The sequence below is a fragment of the Chrysemys picta genome, chromosome 2 (genome assembly GCF_011386835.1).
Source record: "Chrysemys picta bellii isolate R12L10 chromosome 2, ASM1138683v2, whole genome shotgun sequence".
Classification (NCBI taxonomy): domain Eukaryota; kingdom Metazoa; phylum Chordata; order Testudines; family Emydidae; genus Chrysemys; species Chrysemys picta.
Genome location: NC_088792.1, coordinates 55,732,703 through 55,757,494, shown reverse-complemented (window position 1 = coordinate 55,757,494; position 24,792 = coordinate 55,732,703). Strand labels below are relative to the sequence as shown.

General features: G+C 41.8%; 1 protein-coding gene across 6 annotated transcripts in view; it reads left to right on the top strand.

Annotated features, from left to right (window-relative positions):
• ETV1 (ETS variant transcription factor 1) overlaps positions 1-24,792 on the top strand; it is a 75,197-nt gene that overhangs the window by 23,151 nt on the left and 27,254 nt on the right. For all 6 annotated transcript variants that reach the window (XM_042856652.2, XM_042856657.2, XM_042856654.2 and 3 more), the window contains 3 exons: positions 15,664-15,793; positions 17,389-17,577; positions 22,256-22,503. In XM_042856652.2, coding sequence (XP_042712586.1) covers positions 15,664-15,793; positions 17,389-17,577; positions 22,256-22,503 — 567 coding nt within the window. The remainder of the gene's footprint in view (positions 1-15,663; positions 15,794-17,388; positions 17,578-22,255; positions 22,504-24,792) is intronic.

Sequence of the window (24,792 nt, the reverse complement as noted above, 5' to 3'; positions counted from 1 at the left end):
CTCCCATTGATTTAAGGCTGAGACTGATTTCAGGGGAAAATCTACTTGACAACTTCCTAGTCTCCTGGAAGAGTGCACAGGCTTCAGATGTGCAACAATGCTATTATGGAGCAGTGCAAATATTAATGATGACTTGATATATATGTTATGGTTCTGTACCATAGTGCTGTGTTGTTGTTTTTTTGTTTTGTTTTGGAGGAAGTAAACTGTCATATAATCAATCCTAATACTGTATATAAACTTCCCACTAGGGCCCCCAATTTCTTGTAGGTGGGATCAGCAACCCTCCAGGATGTCAATAAAATGGTAGGCTAGTCTAATCACCAAAAGCCCGACACTGCCTTGCATGCACAGCTCACAGGAGGTTAGGCACTCTGATATGTCTTCATTGCATAATTAGCTCAACTGTTCCCTCCATTCACATAGAAAAACCGAGGTGCTTTAAGCCCAGGTTAGCTTACCTGTCTGGGGGTTGGACGTTAGAGCGTGAGCTCAACTTTATCTCGGGCTGGAACTCATACACATTCACTCATACACAGTGAAGATGTAGGCAAAATCACTGGTCCGAATAGCCCTTCCCACAGTTCCCCTGCAGCTGATACAAATGACTGTTACTCATCACAAAAAAACAAGGGATATGTCCCAGATACCTATGGGTGAGTGGCGACACAGTTATGAGAATATAGCATTGCAGGAGAGAATGCTTATATCTGGTTGAGGCTAACCTTGGTGCCAATTGCTGGCTTAACTGTGCAGGGAAGACATATCCCTGAGTTCCTAGGTATGCAAAGGCAGCACACCGGACTGTATCTTACTTATCTGGTCAGCTCTGCGGGCCAGTGCAAAGGGGAGGGGCACCATGTGTTGTTGGAGTACAAAGAGAGCAGCCACTTTCTGCCTGGGCTTTACCTGAGTGTAGCTTATCCTTAGAGAGTAAGAGTTAAACACTCGAAGTCAGCAAACAAAATTTACACTGCTGTGTTGAATTCAGGCCTCAGTGATTTGGCAAATTTTGAAAAAAAGATGCATACCAAGTTCAAGGATTCTTGTTCTCTTTCTTGGAACTACAGTATATGATTGAGCAAGGTTAACAGGGTTGGAATCTGATTAATTACTTTTATGTTTGCTTATAAAACTTGATGTGCATTATGTGCATAGGGTTGCCAGCTTTTTAAATTCTGAAAACTGGACGCCACAGCAGGAAAGCTGGAACCTCCCCCTTTTCCCCCGAGGCCCCATCCATGCTCTGCCTCTTCTCTCTGAGGCCCCACCCCGTCACTCACTGCTCTTCCCCCTCCCTCTTCCTCCTTGCTCAGTACTGTCTACCTCCCTCCCCCCTACCAGCTGGGCTCCCTTTGCTCCAGGAGCCTGCCTGCCCACGAGATGCAGGTAGGAGGCAGCCCCAGCTGAGTAGGGGCTGGCGTGAGTTGATGACCCAGCGCCTCCTCCCTTGGCCCCCCACCTGTGGTAACTGGACTTTTGGTGTCTGGTCAGTACATATGACCGGACACTGTATAGGTCCCCTTTCCATCAAACTTTCTGGTTGAAAACTGGACACCTGGCAACCCTATGTGTGCTGTCTGTAGAATTTAGAGCTAAGCTATAGCATGTTTTGTTGACACATATTTTATTTTCTCTCGCTATTAAAAAGACACGGTCAATTTAAAAATAATACTTTGAAAATGTACTTACTCTTGTTATTTTTAATACTTCTCTACAACTGAGAGAGGCTAAAATAAGACTTTCAGTTTGTTTACTTTGTGCATGGGACAGCATTTTGTGTAGTCAATGTTACTGTTTATAGGTTTCTCTATGGCATTTCCCTTCATAGTATCTAAGCACCTGACAGATATGAATGTGTTTATCCTCACAACATCATTGTGAGGTATGGAAATATCGTTATTTCGATTTTACTGGTGAGGGAACTAACATACAATGATTAAGATTTCTCAAGTTGGGCTACCAAAACAGAGGTACCCAAAATCAGAGGCCATCTTTTGAAAATGTAGGCCCAAGTGTCTTGCTCAGGTTCACACAAAAACCAGGAACGGAATCTAGTTTCCTGACTCCCAGTCCTCTTTCTTACACACAAGATTAGCCTCCCTCTCCTGTTTGCTCTGTTCTTTATGTGGATTTGTCACTAAGCTACTGGGAAGTGAGAAAACATTTTTAAAAAAAACTAGAAAAATGTGAGTGGAAACTCCCCAGAATTGGCAGGCCTGAGTAGGTTCTGCTGTATGTCCTGCTAATTACTGTTTGTTCTTTTTCTTTTGAGGGTGGGGAGGAAAGGAAGTTTCTCTTTACAATAATAGTTTTTATAGGTTTTGCATTTAAGTGATCTATTCATTAAATGATGTGCTAAAAAGAAAAATATAGGCAAAGTTCTGGTTAGTTCAGGGGCTCAGGTGAAAGTCTCAACCAAGTTTCCCAAATTTTCCTTCAGACACCAGTTGTCCCTAGAGAAAAATAATAAGTTGCCAAGTTTGACCCTAAAGCTCTTCTGGAAGAATTCTATAGCACTAAATACAGAAATGACAAACCTACTTACTGAAAACTGCAGCAGGGATATTATCTATCTACTCATGTGAAACGGGCAAGCAAAGGCCTGTCTTCTCCCACTTTACGAATGGGCTCAGGCTGGAGATAGGTATCTAGATGCCTACAGTGAGGCAGCAGTAGGCATTCTCAGAGACAGAAACATAGCTGCCTAGGTAACTCTTACCCTGAACACTTAGGCAGCAGGTGAGTTTAGGGGCTACAGGGTTTGGCAGGAGTTTTGTGGACCTGAATGGAATAAACCTGGCCAAGTGCCTTTTTGGAGTGGGGCCAGAGCGCTCTCAACCATGCTTGTAGCTGTTTCCATTGTTTCACACTGACTCAACAGACATTCTAGGCTTCCAGATGAGAATTCTGGACTCTTTATTGTATAGATGTGCTTATGGCTCCCATCATCATAATATCTGAGTGCCTACTACATTCTCTAGCTTAGTGTGAATGGCTGGATACATATCTTGTTCTCAGCAGAGTACACAGGCCCTGATTTAGTGCCCAAACGCCTCTCCTCCCTGGGATTTGGCTTTATTGATAACTCACAAACAGAAACACAAGAGCTTAAACTTCCTCCTCAAACTTGGCTTCTTTTGAAGGTTTTCCTCCAGGACATTGTTTTCATTTCCTAAGTCCCAAAGAGACACTCCCATTCCCTGTCTGGACTCATTTAACCCACATACTCGCATGACTGTCAGAGGTAATTATGCTAAATCTTAATGTATGATTTTGGAACCTGGGTCTAGTGTGATGCAAAAGAAGAGTCTTTTGCATTTCTATACAGTTTTGGGGGCTGCCATCCTGGTACCATTGAATTAATTAAGAATAATTCCATTATCTGTTAAATTCCATAGGTCTTCAGAGTAATTTATGTAGAACCCAATTGGTTTCATCCCAGTTAAGATAGGACTTTTCCATAAGGGGATCCATCAGTGGAACACCTATTTATCCAAAGGCCTGAATTTGGCGCTAATTGCTTCATACTCTATCCCTTCCTTCCCATCAGCAGTCTGAAAAATTTGTTGCATTAGCCCCATAGTTATCTAGCGCTCTGGCATTTAGCAACAAGTTAACTTTCTCCAAAGATGTTTGCTTTGGAGTAATTATTGTACTGAAGTCAGGGCATCTGCCACTAGTACCAGCGTTCTCCCCTCCATCGCTTGTAATTGCGAGTCTCATAAACTCAGACAGGTAAATGTCTCGAATGAAACATGAAGGGGGAACATAAATCAGTGTAAAATACTGCCTGTGACAGCATTTCTTCAAGATTGCTGCGTTCAGAGACTAGCAAACTGTGTCAATAGCTGTAACGCATACCGAATAAAATATCTCAATGCATTTCTGGACTACAGGTTGAAACTTTATGGGGGTGGGAGGATAGGGGTATGTGAACTAACTGAAATGAGCTTGTGAATTGGAGTATCAGAAATAGGATGAAATTTAATAGTGAAAAGTGTAAGGTGATGCATTTGGGGATGACTAATAACAATTTTAGTTACAAGATGGGGACGCATTGGTTAGAAGTAACGGAAGAGGAGAAGGACCTAGGGGTCCTTGTAGACCGCAGGATGACTATGAGTCGACAATATGACGTGGCGGTGAAAAAAGCCAATGCTGTCTTGGGATGCATTAGGCGAGGTATATCTAGTAGGGATAAGGAGGTCCTGCTTCCATTGTACAAGGCGCTGGTGAGACCTCATTTGGAGTACTGTGTGCAGTTCTGGTCTCCCATGTTTAAAAAAGATGAACTCAAACTGGAACGGGTGCAGAGAAGGGCCACTAGGATGATCAGAGGAATGGAAAACCTGACGTATGAAAGGAGACTAGAGGAGCTTGGGTTGTTTAGTCTGACAAAGCGAAGGCTGAGAGGGGATATGATTGCTATCTTTAAATATATTAGAGGGATTAATACAAGGGAGGGAGAAGAATTATTCCAGCTTAGTACTAACGTGGATACAAGAACGAATGGATATAAACTGGCCGTGGGGAAGTTCAGGCTTGAAATTAGACGAAGGTTTCTGACCGTCAGAGGGGTGAAATATTGGAACGGCCTTCCGAGGGAAACGGTGGGGGCGAGGGACCTGTCTGGTTTTAAGATTAAGTTAGATAAGTTTATGGAGGGAATGGTTTAATGGTAAAACATAGTAGTCAAGGAAAACCAAGCAATGGTAGGTAAATAGCATAATGGCTAAAAGGGGTCAGGATGGAGACTCTTGCCTATATGCTCGGGGTCTTACTGATCGCCATATTTGGGGTCGGGAAGGAATTTTCCTCCAGGGCAGATTGGCTGAGCCTCTGGAGGTTTTTCGCCTTCCTCCGCAGCATGGGGCAGGGATCTCTAGCAGGAGGGTCTCTGCCGGTTGAAGTCACTAATAACAGGATTGGGGACTTCAGCAGCAGAGTCCAGGGAAGGGGTAGGGACGGTTTTATGGCCTGCAGCATGCAGAGGGTCAGACCAGATGATCATAATGGTCCCTTCTGACCTTAAAGTCTATGAGTCTATGAAATCACGTGCCAAATTAATAATTTCCTTTTTTTACAGTGTTGACAGAATCTTCCCTAAATAATGTGGATTTTCAGTCTATTTGTAGCTAAAACAATTTAGACCAAATGACTAATAGTGTCCTAACAAGGTGTTTACTGGCAGGCCATTGAAAAGTTTGCTTTGTAATTGCTTAGTCTTTGTTGTTTTAGAAACAGGTTAACTTTCATTGGCATTTACTGAAAGCTTCCCCCATGCCCCAGCCAGCTGGCTTCCCCTTTGGGCAAGCTTATCTAGTTTTAAGAACAGGAGTACTTGTGGCACCTTAGAGACTAACAAATTTATTAGAGCATAAGCTTTCGTGGGCTACAGCCCACTGCTTCGGATGCATATAGAGTGGAACATATATTGAGGAGATATATATACACACATACAGAGAGCATGAACAGGTGGGAGTTGTCTTACCAACTCTGAGAGGCCAATTAAGTAAGAGAAAAAAACTTTTGAAGTGATAATCAAGATAGCCCAGTACAGACAGTTTGATAAGAATTGTGAGAATACTTACAAGGGGAGATAGATTCAATGTTTGTAATGGCTTTTTGAGCAAGAAGCTATGTGGCTAATAATATCTGGATTGATCTCAGTTGTGCCTTCAGTAGAATTACATCATCAGAACATTGCAGGTGTACTCCTCTAATTCTGAATGTAGCATTTTGTACTATAATGACTGCATGGTCATGCAAATAAGGGCTTGTCTACACTAGAAAGATTACAACTAGTCTATTAATGTTTCAATTAAAAAAAAATCTATTAAGTGATGCTAATGTAAGCTCTAGTGTGGACAGAATTATTCTGGTGTACCTGTGCTTTATACCAGTATAGCTTATGCCAGAAACTGATATAACTGCATCCACAGGAGGAGGGTTTTGCTGGTTTAACTATACCAGTATAGTTAAGCCAGCAAAACTTTCCAAGTGTCCCCTTCACATCCATGCTTTAGAAGCAACACATTAACTAATGAATCAGTTATATTATTCCCATGAATAGATAAATGCAGAGAGGATTCAGGAGGATTGTTTTCAGCAGCCTGATAGGCAGGAAATTGGTGAATAAGAACTTGTCTACACGGGGACCAGCACAACTATAGCAGCAGCATAATTATACCATTATAGCAATGTCAATATAACTCCCCATGTAGAGACTCTCTCTATTCTGGAATAAAATTGACTTTATTCCAGTATAACAGGTCTGCTTTAATTGTACTGGAATAAAGTCAGTTTTACTCCGGAATAGAGTGTTCATATGGGGAGTTCCACCAGCATTGCTATAGCAATATAATTATACTGCTGTTATAGCTGTGCCGGTCAATTTCCTCATGTAGATAAGCTGTAGTATATACCAGCTCTTTGGAAGGTAATGTGACATTTCTTTTCAGTATATAAGGTGGTGATGAGCCATAACGTTCAACAAAGCATCCAGCGCAACTGTGGTGCCCAGCTCCACTGAAGCCCACTCTGTTCTTTAGCCACTGCACAGCAAACCTCTTTTTAGTCTTGGACCTGTGTTACTCAAAGGCTATTTGTTCATGACAGTTCATGCTGAAACATTTGGAATAACTGTGGTGGAAATTTAGAACTATAATGTCCTAGAGGTGAAAGGTCAGTGTAATTAATTAGCTAATTTAAATAAGTGCTTACTGATACCTTTCTTAGTCATTAATCTCCTGTTTCTTTGCAATTCTTTTTTTTAAATGTCACCCGTGCAGCTAGAGAAAATGATTCTAATATGGCAATGTTTGCTAATGTAAACTCCTCCAGTAATACAGATTTTAGTGAGGGCCATAAGCATTCAGTATTTTCATAGGTATCAGAACTGGAGGAAATTACCTTTCTATTTTTTCTCCTATCCTAAGTCTTTCAGTGGAACAGAAATTAACTTTCACTTACAATGCGATTTTATCTTGATCTACTACTCTGTTATAAATCTAGGTGAGATTTATAGTCAACATTTTTTCTCCTGTCATACCTTGTCATGGTGAGAGCAATTAGGGTAGAGATGGAAGAGAGACGCCCATGTATTCTGACATTTTTTTTTTGTCCAAAGAGGACTTTAATGACTGCTTTAGTCTGCTTCATGCTGTGTTATGTAGCATTTATGCAATGTTTAAAACGTTTTTGCATATTCCACTGGACCATGAATCAATGTGCATTACACTATGTGTTATAGGCAGGGAGACAGAATAGTCATGTGCTTTGTCATATAGACTGAATTTTTAAATGTTACTAAAGTGCATTTGTGATTTACATAAAGGTGGCAGCTCACTTCAAAGCTGGTTATTTTCCTTTTGTTTGATGAGGTTCTCTAATAGCTCCATCTTGCCCACATATTCCCTTATTGCCAGTTGGCTCTGAAATCAGGTGCTTGGGCTCATCATACAGAATTAGCTTCCAAAAAAGACGTCCCATGCTGTTTCTATCCACTGGACTGTTGAGGGCTGGAGGGATTGGATTTGAAGCCAAAGCAAAACTGAATCAGATGGTATAATATCTAATATGTATGCCAAGCAATTCCCAGTTCTTGAAGGTCCCATTTCTGGGACAGATCATTGAGAAGGGGGTAGTAGGTCAACTCCAATGACATTGGATATCCTCAAGTTCCCTTCCAGTTAATCTTAAAACTGGATCAGTGCATAGAAATAGAGCTAATCATGGTGGCCAGTAACCACCCTAGGGGAATGGACAGAGGCCACATGTCCTGAGTCCTGTTGCTTTACTTTTTTCAGTGGCTTTTGCTGCTGCTGCTTTGCAGATACAGCCACAGGGTGGAAAGAATTACCTTATGGAGTTCTACAAATTTACTTAAGAACCATCAACAAAGTAGCTTTAGAAAACTCCTTTCCTAAACGGTGGAGTTCCACACGGCTCAGTCCTTCATCTCTTCTGTTCAATTTTTATATGAAACTGCTGGGATAGCTCATGAGATTATGCTGATGTAACTCATCAGTATGTTAGATAGCCAGTCTGTGACTGTTCTCCTGTTATCTGGTAGAGACTGGGACCTAAATGAAGTCCAGTTGACTGGAGCTCAGATGAGATCAGATAGAGATGATTCTGATGGGCAGGCACTTTGAGAATCTGGTGAAATATATATTTAGCTTATCTGCTCAACCATTTTCAGAGCAATCCACAATCTTGGGACCTGGCTCATCTCTATCTCTTCCTCTGCTTTCCCCAGTTGTATCAGTGGTCAGAAACACCTTTTTTCATCTCTGTCTTTCCAAGAGATTGCCCCCAGTCCTCTCAGATGAAGATCTTGCCCCTGTCATCTACACCTTTTAGACTAGACTAACTTTAAACCCTTTCAGCTAGTGCAGAGTGGGATAAGAGCATACCACAAGTAGGATCTGCTGTCTGCACTGTATCCCCGTCAGCCATTGGGCCACTATCTACAAAAGGTCTAGGTGGCCTAGACCAAAGTTATCCAAAAAAATCTCTATCTCTGACTTGCCATGTGACCTTCACCCATCCAGAATGCTGGCACTTACAGTTTGAGGGTGAAGTTCATATCTTCACAGATACTAAAGGAATATTTATAAAGATTGACATTCCTACCTAGAATGTTGTCCAATGAGTTTTCCGTGTTGTGGTCTGTTGTACTTGATACAGGACTATGAATACTGAATTTACCGGCTGTGCATTTAAACAGTAAGTAGCTGTTGGAGCATCATAGTGTTACAGTTCTCATGAGAACCCAGTGTTTGTTTGTTTTTAATGTCTGCCAGTAAGAGCCATTGTAGAACATCTTATCAGCGGAGAAGTAACCAATATTTTGCCTTTTTTTGAATGCACCATTATGTAATTAGTATACTTAAATCTTTTTTGGCTCAAAAAAGTCTACCTGTTGTGACAGAATTAGTCCCTACTTAGAATAATCAGGTGAGTGCTCCTCCCCCCCATATAGGAGGTGAGAGAAATCACAAAAAACACAAAGTAGGGTCCCTGCCCTTAAATGTATTTCAGGTTGCATTTTGATACCAGTTTAGAAATGTTATCGCCTGTTTTGTCACAGGCATAATTCACATCTTTCTTCAGGCACTGTAAACAAGAGAAATGGTTTAATGGCTCCATAAAAGCCACTCTGTGCTGATAGCTGAGATTAGACCCTTTAGTAATGGATTCTTGTGTGTTGGGGGAGGGGCAGGGCTTGGCAGAGGTAAATGTACTGGAAAAGAATCTTTGAGAGGCTCTGATGTATCTGAAGTGCTTGCTGCTTTTCTCTGTGTGTATGGGAAGATGAATTTAAAGAGTCTGTGACACTGTTGGCTTTATCAGTACACAGGCCTTCCCCTTTGCTTCTGGCATTTGACTGACTACTAACTGATGTCATCTCAATCAGTTTATCACCTGGAATTGAAGTGACCTTAACTTAAAGTGAATGGGTTTTCATCTTCTAGCTGGTGTGAAAAACCCCGTGCCACGTATTTATACATGTGTACCATTGGTCCTAAAAGTGAATGAGATCACATACAAAATCTTATTGAAGGTATATTTACACTGGAGTTGGAAAGCATAATTTGTAGCTCAAAGAGACATACCCATGTGAAGCCTGATAGAGCTAACGTGAAAAACAGAAGTGTAGCTGCAGTGATGCTAGCAGCGGGACAGGCGGATTGCCCCAAGAACTTATCTGGGGCCTCAGACGGGATCATACTTGGAATAGTTAGCTTCTCCTGCTGCTCGCACTGCTGTGGCTACACTTCTACATTTAGTGTACGAGCTCGATCAGAGGTAGTATGGATGTGTTTCCTGGAGTTGGAAATTACACCGTCCAGCTCCAAGTGTAGACATACACTTAGAGATGATTGTATGACATAAAGGTGAGAAGCAACCCAAAAATGTGTTCAGTAGATATGTCCGGAACATGACTCATTGTGACTTCTCCATTACTATCTCTTTCTGGTGGTGCACAAAATCCTCTAACCTATACGTATGGGTATAGCATTACTAAATGACTGGAAGTTCTCTAGTTTGCAGGTGTCAGTGATTTGATCCTGACACCATTTTTACACCAGCTAGTACATGCATGTCTCCATACATATGCTTATAATAAAGAGATAACCTTTGGTCTATAGAGTGAAAGTGAACACTTAGAAACTAAGCTGAAAGCGAAGACCACTACACTTACCCGCTTTATGTGGTTTTTTTTTCAACACACAACTTTTCTGAAAAGCGTACTTATTTTGTCGTTGGGATCGCAGCAGGGGTCTCAGCTCTGCAAACTGAAAATTAGCTTTGCATTCAAAGGTGAAAGACTTGCAGCCAGTTTCAGACTTTTTTCCCAAGTATTCTCAAGTATTCAACTCACGATTGACTTGAATCAATGGTTTCACGTAGTATAGAAATAATTAAGGACTTGTCTATATGGACAATTAGTGGACAGTAAACTGGGTTATAAATCTACAGCGCACTTGCCTGCCATGCACTAACTGGCCACATGGACCTTGCTACTGTACAGTACAGAACCTTTCAAGCATGGTAGCAGGGTCCACACTCCAGCTTAATGTGCACTGTCTGTGCAGCCAGTGCTTGCTATCTGACACAGCTGCTTCCTAGGGCTTTCCCAAGAAAAGATAACCTATTGCACCACATTGGCCCAAATGAGTTACAGTTTGACCATGTGCAGAGAAACGTACTGCCCTATTTATCGCAGGCAGCAGGGCACTAAAGATACAGGTCTGTCACATCTTACGCGCATTTAACATGCTCAATTTCAGCTTTACGCGGTCGGTAAACAAAAAAAGAGAAAAAGAAATAACTATTTTAATACTGTACTTGTAGTGCGGGCGATTCCGCCGCCATTCAACTCAATGTGATTTTGACTATATGCGGTTTTCGCTTTACACCCTGACCACGGAACATAACCGCAGCGGAAGATGAGACAGACCTGTACCAACATATAAGTCTTAGTCAAGGCAAGGTGATTTCTAATCACTTACAGACCTTTTAATAAACTTGCTCTCCACTGGGTCCTAACGCGAAGACTTCACTTGGGACAAGCCCCATTGACTTGAATGGCGAGTCTGCATGTGTAAGGTAGTCATGATCATGCTGTTGATTGGTAACAATAGTCAAAGGAAGACAACACTTCAGACCTAGTGGCAACGGCCTGTAGTGTGTATGTGCGTATTTATATGTGCATGCCATTTATGAGTTTATAGCACAGTGGAGTTGTTTGCTTTATTACCTTTTCCATACCAAAAAAAACCTTTTTAACATACACACACTCCACCCCAATGATACATTATAGAATGCAAATATAAAGAGAATACAAATTAGCACATTACATATCAAAAATGTGTATCATTTTATAAGGCACGTAAAGGCACACCAGTCTTACACAGTGATCCATTCACTGCTAAATGCAATGAGCCAGATAATGCTTGTCTTATGCAAGCAGTCATGGTAACTTCAAAGGGACCACCACTACTAACATGAGCAGTGCATTGAGCAGGATTAATCCGGACTAACCTTACTCACAAAGAATCCCGGCAACTCATCCAAGTAAAGTTTGTAGGATTGGGCCCTTGTTTTTTAAAGGGGCATTTTTATTATTATTTTTTTAGTTTGGAGTTGGCCATCTATGAGTAATTAAGTATTTGGGGGGAAATCCTGGCCCTATTGAAGTCACTGGCAAAATTTCCAGTTATTTCAATAGGGTCAGGATTTCTGGATTTCAGCTGGTGTGTTTTGGGGAGGAAAGGCCTTGGTTGTTTTAAATACCATTATTTTTTAACTTGGATGTATGGGTAGCTTGCTCTTTTCCAGTAAGAATACAGATATAAAAACAAGCAACCCCACTTTCCCCAAAAGTATTTCACAGTTTAAAAAAACTTAAATTCAGTGAAGCAAAACAACAAATAATATTAAAAAAATAGTTACAAGAAAATGTTGCAACCTACAATGAACTGTAATGAATGTATGGGGGGGGGAGGTGGATGGCAGTAAAGATAAATAGGTATTGACATTTTGAATGCTTAAAATTTGTCTATTGGGGTAACTCAGTCCTCATCAGCCAGCCTCAAGGTGTGATTTGAAAGGTCAAGTAGCCATCAAAGAAAAAATGTAACAAGTATATTCTCAGGCTCTCTTGTCCTCTCCTTCCCCTGAAAGTGCCCATTTAAGGAATGGTGGATAGAGTTTTGCATGACAAGGGGTGTGCCTGAGGAGGACTTTAAATTTTACGGCTATGTTATCTGTCCTGGCCATAGTTAAGATATGGAGATAATATAAAATTGCTTTGGACTGAACTGCTTTCCCTAAATGAAATGAAGGAGTTAACCTGTTTCATTTGATACACTTCACTCTCGCTCATAACTTGGAAGAAGGTGGGGTAAACTTTAATTAAAACTATAGCACAGATGTCTTCTAGCTCTCTGCCCTGGACCTAGCTAGGACTGTACAGTAAGCAAAATAAAATGTGCCTCTCAGCCGAGGCAGCAGGCTGGAGCCGTGTTCAGTGAAAGTAATTTAATTAGTGTTGATCATGACTCCAGATGATGGTGATTTGATAAGGAATAATTTAGTACTTAACAGCCTTTTACGTGCACCAACTCCATGTGGGAAGGTAAAGCAAATTGCACAAAATGAATGTGCTGCTTTCACTTGTGCCTGTGCCAGTGAGCTGGAAAACTGCCTGTTAGCAGACGTTCAGGCTCTCAGCACTGTGATGAAATACCCAACCAGTTCTGCATGCAGGGCTGCGGTGTGGGAGTCTCTGTACTCCCGTTATTTAAAAATAAATAAGGGAAGTCATTTTTCATAACAGATTAACTCTGAGGAAGCAGTAAAGTCAAAAAGAGAAAATAGAGCAGCATGTGGCCTTTGTGTGAATATGCAATTGTGGGCTTTTAAAATAAAAAACCTGTTGCATTCATAGGTTAACTCGCAATAGATTCAAATCAAAACAATTCACAGACTTAAGGTAAGAGTCAGATATATTGGGCATGTCAGAGATGGAACACAGTCTCCGTGGCCAGGACACACAGGATATGTGTACATTGCAATTAGACACCTGTGGCTGGTCCGTGCCAGCAGACTCAGGCTTGCAGAATAGATGTTTGGGCAAACTGGGCCACAGCCTGAGCTCTGGGCCCCTCCCAGCTTGCAGGGTCCTAGAGCCTGGGCTCCAGCAAAAGCCCGAACATCTATACCACAGTTAAACTGCCCCACATCCCAGGTCCTGTGAGCCACAGTCAGCTGGCATGGTTTAGCCAGGGGTTTTAATTGCAGAATAATTTGCACCCTAGCCTTAACATGGGTTAGCTAACACGGGTTAAAATAGTGGTAAAGACACAGCAACTCAGCTTTTAACTTGGGTTAGCAGCTAGAGTTATATAAGAAAGCCTGGGGTTGAACTCAAGCTGCTAACTTGAGTTAAAAGCCAAGTTGCTGTGTCTTCCCTGCTATTTTAACCCGAATTAGCTAACATGGGCTAGCTAACCCGAGTTGTGAACACCTTTTTTTGTGGTGGAGACATACGTGGAGTCTGGACCTACATGCTGACTCCTATTGGGTGGATAGGTGGGTGTAGGAGTTAGCACACAGATAAAGACCTGATCCTGCTGTCACGTGGGTGTGAATTCAGATGTAATTCTGTTGAAGTGAATGGAATTACACCAATTTCTTCCTGTGTAAATAACTGAGAGAACAGTCCAGCCTTAAGAGGGGGAGAAAGTTGTATTTAAAGAAAGATTGAGTTTCTTCTTACTATTTTTTTCATTTAAGACAGATTTACCCAAACTCTGTGATAGAGTGGAGAGAATTGGCAACTAATCAAGAGCTCTAGGGCCACAACTAATTTGCATATATGTTTACATAAAGGGCTAGATCTTGCTCATTGTAATCATACATGGAGTCGCATTTCTTCCAACTTATTACCTGATTAATGAGAGCTAGATTTGGCCCCAAATCCTTTGATTAAAGGTAAATGCACACAACTGTTGTACTTGCATCATAGAAATTGTGGCTAAAGTACACCAGCAATAAAATCCTGTAGCATATCAGCATTGTTCTACCCTTCAGTGACAGGAAAAGCCTGACCATGGACCACATTTTGACCTCTGATTGAAATTTTGGCACCCTTAATTCAGACTTTCCCTTGGTTTTCCTCTAGTGCACGTTCACTTTTAAGAAGACTGCACGATCTGTTGCAATATATATTACCTTAGGAAAATGTATATGAGTGTGCACATGCTCAACTCCCCCCTGCCACCCTCCCACACATATTTTGAAGGTAGCACATGTTGTCAAACTGTCACTTTTAAGATTACATGCAAGCTAAGGAATGATGTGAAGCCTAAGGGTACATAATAATGCTCTGATGCTGCACTGAGATTCTCTAACGTGGAGCCCTGCATGTGTGTGGAGTCCCACAGAAGTCACTAAAACTCCCTAGAGGTATAGGGTTGTAGAAGGATCCCAGTGTGATACAGGTGTCGAAAGCTGATATTTCAACAGGATGTTCTGGTGATATCATCGACCACAAGAGTTAAGATGAAAGGTTTTAGACATGCTAACAGAGTCCAGAGATGGAATTGTAGCCTCATTGTGTATTGGACTGTATTTAAAAAATATATATATATTTGTAAATTGTCTTTCAGGACAGCTCTTCTCTAACATTTTTATGCTCCCATGCCCCTATTCTTTTCCCCCTTAGTGGATTAGCAAAAGGGGTTGAGGTAATCCCAAGGTGTTCCTGTAGATGCAGATTAGCATCTTTTACCTTTGTTTTGGCTAAGGTGGACCTTGAACTACAGAAAAGGTTGAGGTTAGCTAGCTAGCCCTAACCTGCCTTTTACCTCTTTGCCCAATCTAGATAAACCCGGTGCTTCTCATTCATAGCCCATTTCTGTCCCATCCCTTCCTCTTGCTGCCTTTGAATAAACTGGGTAAAATCCTGGCCCCATTCAAGTCAATGGCAAAATTCCCATTGTCTTCAGCTGGGCGAGGATTTCAGCTAATAAATCTTTTAGTGAAATATATAAGGCTTTTATTGTGTACTTTTCTGACATTACTTTGTTATTATAACATCAGCTGTTAAGCCTGTAATCTGCTAATTTCATAAATTTTATTACAAATTTTCACGTATTTTGTGAGACCACAAAAATTAGTGGTGCTGTATTTGAGGCTCATATATGAGAAATTAATTATGCCGTAATAGGTGTGTTACTCTTTAAAGTGAACTACTGTGCCTTTACAGCTGAAAGCTACCACGCTAATATTACTTAGAAGCATTTTGTGCCTGGGAAGTATTTTGCCTCTGACAACATTTACAGTAGCTAAGCCAAATATAAGTGGGCTGTTATTTTCCTGCTAGTGAGATGGGAGCCTGGCCATCATTCTATTAAACAATAAAAGTGCTAATAGCCAATGCAAAGGATCTCTGGTGTCTATTTCTCAATTTGACACCCAAAGAAATGCCTGAAATGTTCATTTCTTAAACTGTGTCTATTATTACAGTGGTTTAATTAATTGTGTTTCATTAGCAGCATCTAACTTGCTTGATAATGCACACTGTTTAATACCATGCTTGGTTTCTAACTCCATGTTTTTGTTGTTGTTTTTTCTCCTTTCCAGTGGCTTTTCATGGTCTCCCAGTGAAAATCAAGAAAGAACCCCATAGTCCATGTTCGGAACTTGGCTCTGCTTGTAGTCAAGAACAGCCATTCAAGTTCAGTTATGGGGAAAAGTGCCTGTACAATGTCAGGTAAAATAGCCAGGATTACTTTTATAGTAGCTTCAGTGAGGACTGCAGATTTAAATGAGGACCGATTAAAGAGAAATAAAACCAAAATAGAGATCTTATAAAAGTTACCTCTTCAGCAGATAACAGACTCATGAGATAATGCATTTAGCTGAACACTGATGAAACTGTTTACAGTCCTATCAAGCACTTAATCATTTCAAAGCAATAATTTTCATTGAAATACTCGTGGCTGCACTCCTCCGCTAGATATAGCCACAGTTTAAAAAATGGGGGAGGGAGTCTTATTTACTGTGAGCTGTGTTGAAAGTACTTTTAAAATGCATTATGCACTTTAGGCTGAGAGAGAGCTCCTGGTAACCGGCGAGAGATTGGCAGGTCTGAGCAACACATTAGGTATTTGACGAGTTTTGCAGATGATATACGTGTGCATTCATGGACAATTACAGTATAAAAATAGTATTTTATTAGGCGTTGCAGATACTTTTATTTTTTCAGAAGGAAGTGGTCTCCCTCTGATAATCAGGATAGATAGTAAATGTTTTAATTATTTTAGGAGATAAAAAATGTAGTTTAATATCATTGCATTCTTTATGGATGTTATTTTGGTTCACATTTCTGTCTTCCTTTTCTCCTCAAATGTTAGCAGTTGCTGGGTGTCTTATTGATGTTTTAATCTATTTGGGAATCTTCAAACCAGTCAGCACAGAATTTTTGTTCACATAAGTACACTACCATTATAGGTATCAGCAAAACCACCTACATCTACCTCTTCATGTGACAGACAGGTCACCCCTGTTGCAAACGTGATGAAACTCAGTCACAGAGGAATAATCTTGGGGATTTCTGCTTTACTTACCACGGTGACCCTTGTCACCTATTAGGTACCCTTTTAGACCCCTTATTGTTTTAGCCCCCACAGATGCTGAAACTTTGAGCACGCAAGTAATTCCACTGACTTCAGCGGGACTACCCATGGTCTTGATTCAGGAAAACACTTAAGCATGTGCTTAACTCTAAGCACCTCCGTTAGTACTTTCTTGAATAGGAGTCGACTTACGTATGTGCTTTAGTGTTTTCCAGAATCAGGAAACGTGAATAATGTTAAGCACATGGATAAGTGTTTGCAGGACCAGTGTTTCAGTTTTGAGAGAGGAAAAAGTTCATCAGTGGAGGCCGCTGACATCTGCGTGTGGGTAGATAAACTAACAGAGCTGTATTTTTCTGGGTCAGATTCCTTTTCTCCAGTTGCATTCTTTATTGTCTCACTCTGAGGTCTGTGCAGACCACTGGAAAGCAGGGCAGGCTCTTTCTACTCTGGTCCAGCTGCTTGTGCTTTGAAACTTTCTTTATGCTTGTCTCTCTGTAACACCAAATCCTTTTTAAAATACATCTCTGCCCCACAGAGGCAAAGAACATGACCACCATGTGTAACTGCTGACTAATTTTTCTCTGTACTTTTCCATGTACAGAAAAGAGAACTCCACCAGATGCCCTCAGAATAAAAGGAAGATGAATAGGATAATGTTTCTGTGGTACTTCATTTTATTTGCAGAGAAATTAACTTCTCACCTTTTTCCCCCCCACTCTGCTGTTAGTGCCTATGACCAGAAGCCACAAGTTGGAATGAGGCCCTCTAACCCACCAACGCCATCCAGCACTCCAGTGTCACCACTGCACCATGCATCCCCAAACTCAGCTCAGACTCCTAAATCCGACCGGGCTTTCCCTACTCACCTCCCTCCATCCCAGTCCATTCAAGAGAACAGCTTCCCTATGGATCACAGGTAAAAAAACCAGAAAACCAATATCCTAATGACCACAATAAAAGGCATTGGGTTGGTCCCTTGGCATTGATAGTTAAGGCTGTGGGCTGATTCTGCTACCCTTCCTCGGTTTGAGTAGTACTTGACTCGATAGCTCTTCCCGTTGAAATCAGTGGGACCAAGATACTAGTCAGTAATGGCTAAAGGTGGCAGAAGCATCCTCAATAATTGCATTTCTGTAACTCCCTTACAGGGGACTGTCAGCCTGAGATTTCAGCAGTGGAAGCTCAGAGTGGAAACTACAGTGTATCAGGGGCCTGTTTCTGCCACCTTTACTTACCATGAGTGGTACCGTACTCCTCAAGTAATTTCATCGAAGCCAATAGAACTACCTGAGGAGTGAGGGTCTCAGAATCTGGCCCCTTGCTAACAAATAAGTATATAAGATTGTCTAATATACATCTATTCAGATATGTGGGTATCTTCTGGAGTTGCTGTTACAGAGTGTAGTCTCACTTTGCATACTCTTCCCTGAAAGGGTGAGTATTATTTTTTGAGAGTTTTTTGAAATACAACAGCTTATAAAAAGGAAATTTAAGCTGCCAAAATAAACCATGTTCAAACAACATTAGACTGAGTAAAACCCACAAAAGCTAAAAAAATCCAGAATTAAAGCTGAAACTGTGCCCTTAAGTCACCCTGTTCTGTTTTGCTATTGTAGAGGTCTCCCGACAATGGATGGTCTTTCTTAGCTCACGCCCCTGTGCCTAAGTTTTACAGCACATATGCTCAGGATGGAGTTTCTTATTTTTGCAATTGTCACTTTACCTGCTTGTATGCGAATATAAGTAAGATCTTAACCTTATTATTTGAACATGGTTTTGTTTGTTAAATAGTGTGTATACCCATAAATACACACATGTTCAGAGTAACACACTAGCGCTTCAGAAAGATAAAAAAAAACCCAACCCATGTTCAAATAAAATTAAGATCTTACTTCATAGAGCATATGAGTCAGATTCACCCCTGCTATGCCAGGAGATGCATGTAAGCTCCTGCACCAGCAAGCACTGCTGTTTGCAGGGGTCCCTAGCCTCATTTCCAGGGAGGGCTGGTGGTGTTTCCATTCTTGCTGCCTATTTTGGGTTCTGCTGGGGCAACTTTAAGTTCTGTATGAGACTATATGAGCCCCACTGGCAGGAGATGGAGTAAGGAGGCAATGAATCAACACATTCAGTTGCCTTAACCAGGGTCCTGCCCCATCCTTCTTGGGCTGCTTGGAACTGTGCAGGCCCTCAACAGAGGGCAGATTGTGGTTTTGATTGCAGGACATTGGACAAGTGTATTTCTGTAAGTACACCAAACTCAGAGGGCTGAGCAGGTGTGGCTGAAATTCTCTAAACGTTAAATTGCTCTCTATTCAGAGAGCAAGATGGACTATTTCAGATTAACAGATTTTTGTTTGGGAGCAACTGAAAAGGAAGGTTATAGCGGAAGCTGCATTTCAGCCTTAACATATACATTTGGAGAGGCTCACATATACCTTTTCTGCAGTGTGTCTAGTTTCTCATGACACTCAGCTTTATAATAGGTTTGTCACATGACGTCTTAATTGTATTACCATATGGTTTGATGCACACCCTCCTAAGGACATTTTGCATTATGCTTCCCTTCAGTGAAGAAATAACTAGTGCACAACCTTTTAGCAAAGCCCCAAGTAATAAACTCAAAGAGTAAGGCTAATGTTTTGTGGTTAAAAATTTCACTCTTCTTTATTTCCAAAGAATGGTACATTTTGCTGTGGAAGGTAATTTTTCCTTTCTGTTTTTAATCCTGAATTTGTTTCATGTTCTCCTCCCACCATTCCTCACTTCCCTTACTGAACTCAGTGGTGTGTATGCAGATCTTGTAAATAGTTTTGTGAGGAGCATATGGAAAGGTCTGGATTGCAGGATGATCTATTGCATTCTGCACAGGTCTGGTAGGAGAGAGGCAGGCTTCCTTTATTAGTGTATTCAAAAAATACTGTCGTTTAAAAAAAATCAGTTCTATGGTTGAATATGATTGTATGTATCTATATAAAATGGGTGTACGTTTCGCTGGACCATAGATTCTGTGGCTTAGGATAACAGCAGCCTCAAGAACATGCAGCTTCATACAAGGCATGAGTGTATGGGGGACAAATGGTCCTAACAAGTACCAAAAGGAATCAAATTCACTTGTATAAACAAATGGCTTGATTCCATACAAAGCTTCCAGTACAACAAGTATTATTAACTTCCTTTGAGGCTTTGCAAGTGAGCTTGTTTCTTATTTTAACTTCAAGTTGCAATTTTCTGATTCACTCCTTGACAGTTCTTAATGATAATTTCTGTTTCTTTTTTTGGCTAATGAAAAAAGGAAGAGAGGGGAAATGAATGCAGTGCCAGCCAGCCTAACTATTTCATAATACGTTTGAGTTTCTAAGTTTATTTTGTGCAGGTGTAGGTGGAATTGCAAAACCTAATGTTACAGGGTACCACTGCAGAGTGGAATATTCTTAATGTTTTTAGACTAATTAAAGTTCAGTCTCCATTGCTACCTTATTCTTCAGTTGTTTCTACGCATGACAGTAAATATTTGGGTTCATGGCAGTGTTTTGATGAAAGTTTAATAGATTTAATTTGCGTTTGAAATGTGTACTGCATAAGATTTATATTAAAGAATTTATTGACCTAACGATCAAATCCTACTCTCTTTCTCCAGCCAATTTTCTCAACGCGAGCATCTGATTTTACTTGCATGAACCGAGTTAGTTCAGTCCCAAAGTAAAAGAAACTGAAAAATCATTGGTTCCTGGTCGTATATATTTTGACAGAGGGAAACTTCCATCTCTCTCTTGAAGACGGTTGTGTTAAATAACTTCTTGTCTTACTCTTTTAGGATGTGTCCACAGTTAGAGCTGAGGGTGTGATTCTCAGCTCAGGAAGACAATTGTGTGTTCACTGTGATCAAGCTAGTGTGCTAACAATAGTGTGGCCACAACAGTGTGAGCAGCAGTAGGGGCTAGCCACGCCATGTACATACCTAGGGTGTTTGATGGGCAGGGACTTGGGGCAGCTAGTCCCTCCCCAGCTTGTGCTGCTGTGACTACATTTTATTTTTAGCGCTCTAACTCAGTCAGAGCAGTGGTGAATATGTCTCCTTGAGCTGGAAATCGCACCCCCATTTCCAAGTGTAGACATACCTTTGGCTGAGGGATGGCAGGACAAACAAACAGTTTACTTCAAAAATATCCCAGTTGCTGTTCTGTGGATCAGCACAGAGGCAATAGGTCCCATCTCCACCACGGTTGTTCAAAACCAAGCTACCTGGGGCTGGCTGATCACTTCCCTTTATGGGAGGGTGGGGAAGCCGCATGAAAATGTATAATTCACCGGGGAAGCATGCCACTGAACCTCTTTCCTCATATCTCTAAACCTGCAGAAGCCCAACTGCTCAAATTCAGCACACATAGTTGGGGCTCTGAGGTTTTGTGGGGGGAAACCTGCCAGAGCCGGGGGAGGAGGGATCATGGAACATGCTCCTTTCCATTCTGGTGCATTACATGGAGCACTAACTCCCCTCCACAGCTTCCACTTCCCTTGGAGAGGAAGATTGTGTACAAATGGTTGGGGGAGCAGTGAACTCTTATGAGACCCTTATTTCCATGACAGCAGTAAGAGTAGGAAGGCCATCCTTGGGGCTGTGTTCTTTTTTTAAATTTTTTTTTTGGTCTCCCTGTAGATCTGTTGGGTCTGTGGGATTTTCAAGGTGCACGCCTCCTTTTTCCAGAGGGGTGAAAAGTCCTCCCCACTGAGACAGGAATGTGACACCAAGTCTGAAAGGCGAAGCTCCCATGGTTTTTTCACCATGAGGAGACAATTGAGGCTTTTTAACTTTGTGGAATGATGCCCAGATCTTACCACTGACATCTTTATTTGTTTGGAGATGGCATCTGTAAGCAAACAGATACACCCCTCTGTTCTTCCATAAACACAAAGACCTGATTCGCTAAGGTGCCTTTATGCCACGCTTGCAGCATACAGGGGCCACCCCCATGAGAGTGTCTTCTGTGCAGGCCTGCCCCATGTGGAGAGCTGGTGTAAGGCACAATCCTGCTCACTGCCCCTGTTGAAATAGCAGAGGCAGTGTGTGTCTTTTTAGACTGTAAACCTTCTGGGACAGGGATTGTGTGTAGTCTTTTTATACAGTGCCCAGCACAATGGAGCTCAGATCCTGACTGGGACATTTGGGAATATCATAATATAAATATTTACTACTAATAAAATAATAGGGCTCTTCTCTGCTTCCCATGTCCCATAGGGGGCCTTGGGAATTAGAGTGTATCTGAGAGCTGCTCTAATTTATGCTGGAAATAGGCAGGACCATAAACAGCCCCAGCATATGGGAAATGTAAAGGCAGTTGAAAGCTATCTTTCTCCCTCTGAATTCCTGTTCCATTTTTAGAGACAGAGTAACTGAGAATTGGGCCCAAAAAATGTGGACTCTTTTTAAAAATTTTTTTCTTAATTCCATCTTTTGCTGATTAAGGATAAAAGAGAGCAGTTTAAAAATTATACCTGGTTTTGGTTTGTTTTTTATATACCATCTTGGCTCTTGAGTTACCAAGTCACTCTGCCATTGTACTTTTGAGTGATTTTTCTCACTTGTGTCATAGATTTCGCCGCCAGCTCTCCGAACCTTGCAATTCTTTCCCGCCTTTGCCTGCAATGTCAAGGGAAGGACGCCCAATATACCAACGCCAGATGTCTGAGCCAAACATCCCTTTCCCGCCTCAAGGTTTTAAGCAGGAGTACCATGATCCAGTCTATGAACACAACGCCATGGTTGGCAATGCAGCCAATCAAAATTTCCCCCCTCCTCTGATGATTAAACAGGAACCTAGAGATTTTGCATATGATTCAGGTAGGTAAGACTTTTTTCTTTAGTTCTGTGGGATAAAATAATAAAGCCTAACCGGGGTTAGGCCAGTTGGTCTTTATTCTCAGTGATGTTTAGATGCATCTGAATTCAGACTTTCTTTCTGAAGGCTTTTAAACCCCTTTCATTCATTTAGGCTTGGCAAAGTAGCCTCTTTAGATAATAATGCTGGTAAAGCAGTGTGGGGAACCTTGCACTGCAATTGTCTTCTCATGTTTGGTCTGTAGAGGACTTCAGTTTATAGAGCTATCTAGAAATTAAATATGAAAGACAGAGAGGAGAAACTGGTGTGTTTAAACTTAGGTTGGCTACCTCTGACGGGTTTTGTTTGTGATATGCTATAGGTAATGACACTTTCAAAAATGGCCTCTAAATTTGTGCTCACAGTTTTATGAGTACATTCATTTATGTCTGTCAAAAATAGGAGCCTGATTCTCCTGCTGCTTATGCTCCATTATATCAGGAGTAACTCCATTGAAGTCCAATGGGGTTTACACTGCTGTAAAACCAGTGAGGGATAATTAGGCAAATCAGTGCTGACTTCTCAATTTGTGTGTAAACTGTTGTGTTTTCTGGAAGCAAATAACCTGTGGATGCCAATTTGCTGATGTAGAAGATAAATTGTTATTAATCATGAGTATTCTAGTAGTGCCTAGGGATCAACCACAAATGGGGCCCCATTGTGCCAGGCACGGGATAGAGTAGCAAACAGTCCCTGTCCCATTGAAATCAGTGGTTCCCAAACTTTTTCTGTCACACCTCCCCCTTACCTGTAATGGAACCTGTCTGTGCCCACCCTGAGAGCTGCGGTTAGGAGCTGTGGCCTGGAGCTGAACCACAGCCCGGGCTAGGGTTGGGAGCTGAGGTCAGGAGCGGGGCCGTGGCCAGGAGTGGAGCTGAGGCTGCTGTTGGGAGCGGAGTCGCAGGCGGGACCAGAATGGAATGAAACTGGGGGCAGAGCGGGGCTGGGTGGTGCTCCCTTCCCACCCCTCTGTAGGGCTGGTCTGGGCCCTGCTGCGCCCCCTCCCCCAAAGGTTTCTCCACCCTCCACCAAGGGAGTGCACCCCACAGTTTGGGAACCACTGGTCTAAATAGACAAGACTGACACTGGGTAGGGGAAGGGGCAGAAAACACAAGCAAAGTGAATAATGTGCAGACATCATGTTAGCGCCAGGATTATTTTGGTTTTTGAGGGGTGGGTGGGGATGGGGTTTATTTAGGAAGGGATTAGCTGAACTGAAAGACAAGAGAAGGGACTGGTGAGGAGGACAGAGCTGGTACAAAGAGGAGATGGGGAGGAAGGTGTGAGGGACAGGTGTGGAGAAACTGTGAGATGAGACAGCTGGGAGCTAGAGCAAACAGTCTACTACCACAAGGTAGAGACACTCCATTCAAAACTAGAAAATATTCTCAGTGTCCCTCCATCCCATTTAAGGTGCTTCTGCTGGCTCTGGTCTCTGACTGGTTCCTCCTTTCATTTTTCCCCAAAGACCACAATGCTGTGAGGGGAGGCACCATGTGGGTCCCAGTGCATCCTGAAGTGGAAATGGGGGGAGGGGTGTGTCTCCTGCACCGTTCTTCATTGGGACACTCTGGGGAGTGGGGTGAAGGATGGCCCTGACTGGGCTCATATTACTTCCTTCCTCCCCCAGTGCATCCGTACTTGCTTAAACAGTTTCTACAGCTTCTCCTGCCAGCTTCAGTTTCTGTCCCAAAGGCCACATGGAGGCTGAGTTGAAGCCCCTTTGAAAGTTCAGTCCATAATAAATTATCTTGTATTTCCACTGCATATGAGAATAATTTTTAATGTCTTCTCCATGGATCCACTCAGCTGACTGACCTTTGTGAGCGTGTTTTCATAGGCAAATCATTATAGTGTGCTTGTTTTTAATTAGCTGATGTTAGAACACAAGAATTTACAATGTAGGGCTGTCTTCTCCTTTGTTGTGTGACAGGTAGCAGATTAAGTGGAAAGAGAAGCTGAAAGCCATCTAATCTTTTTTTTTTTTTTGGTTAATTTATTTTTTGGGGGCTGATGGGGGTTCCTCTTCAAGCTGAAGTACAATGTAGAAATGGGCTTGAACTGCAAAGGATCAGATCCAGAGCTGAACTTTTCCATAGTTGGGGGGTTGCTGAGATCCCTGGTTTTGGTTTTCATGTACCTCTGTTCTTCACAGAGCAGCACGAGAGAGACTATCAGCACAGTTAACATGGTCATGGATAATAGAGGACTTCACAAATCCCTTACAATCTTTAAAAGCACTGTTATTCATC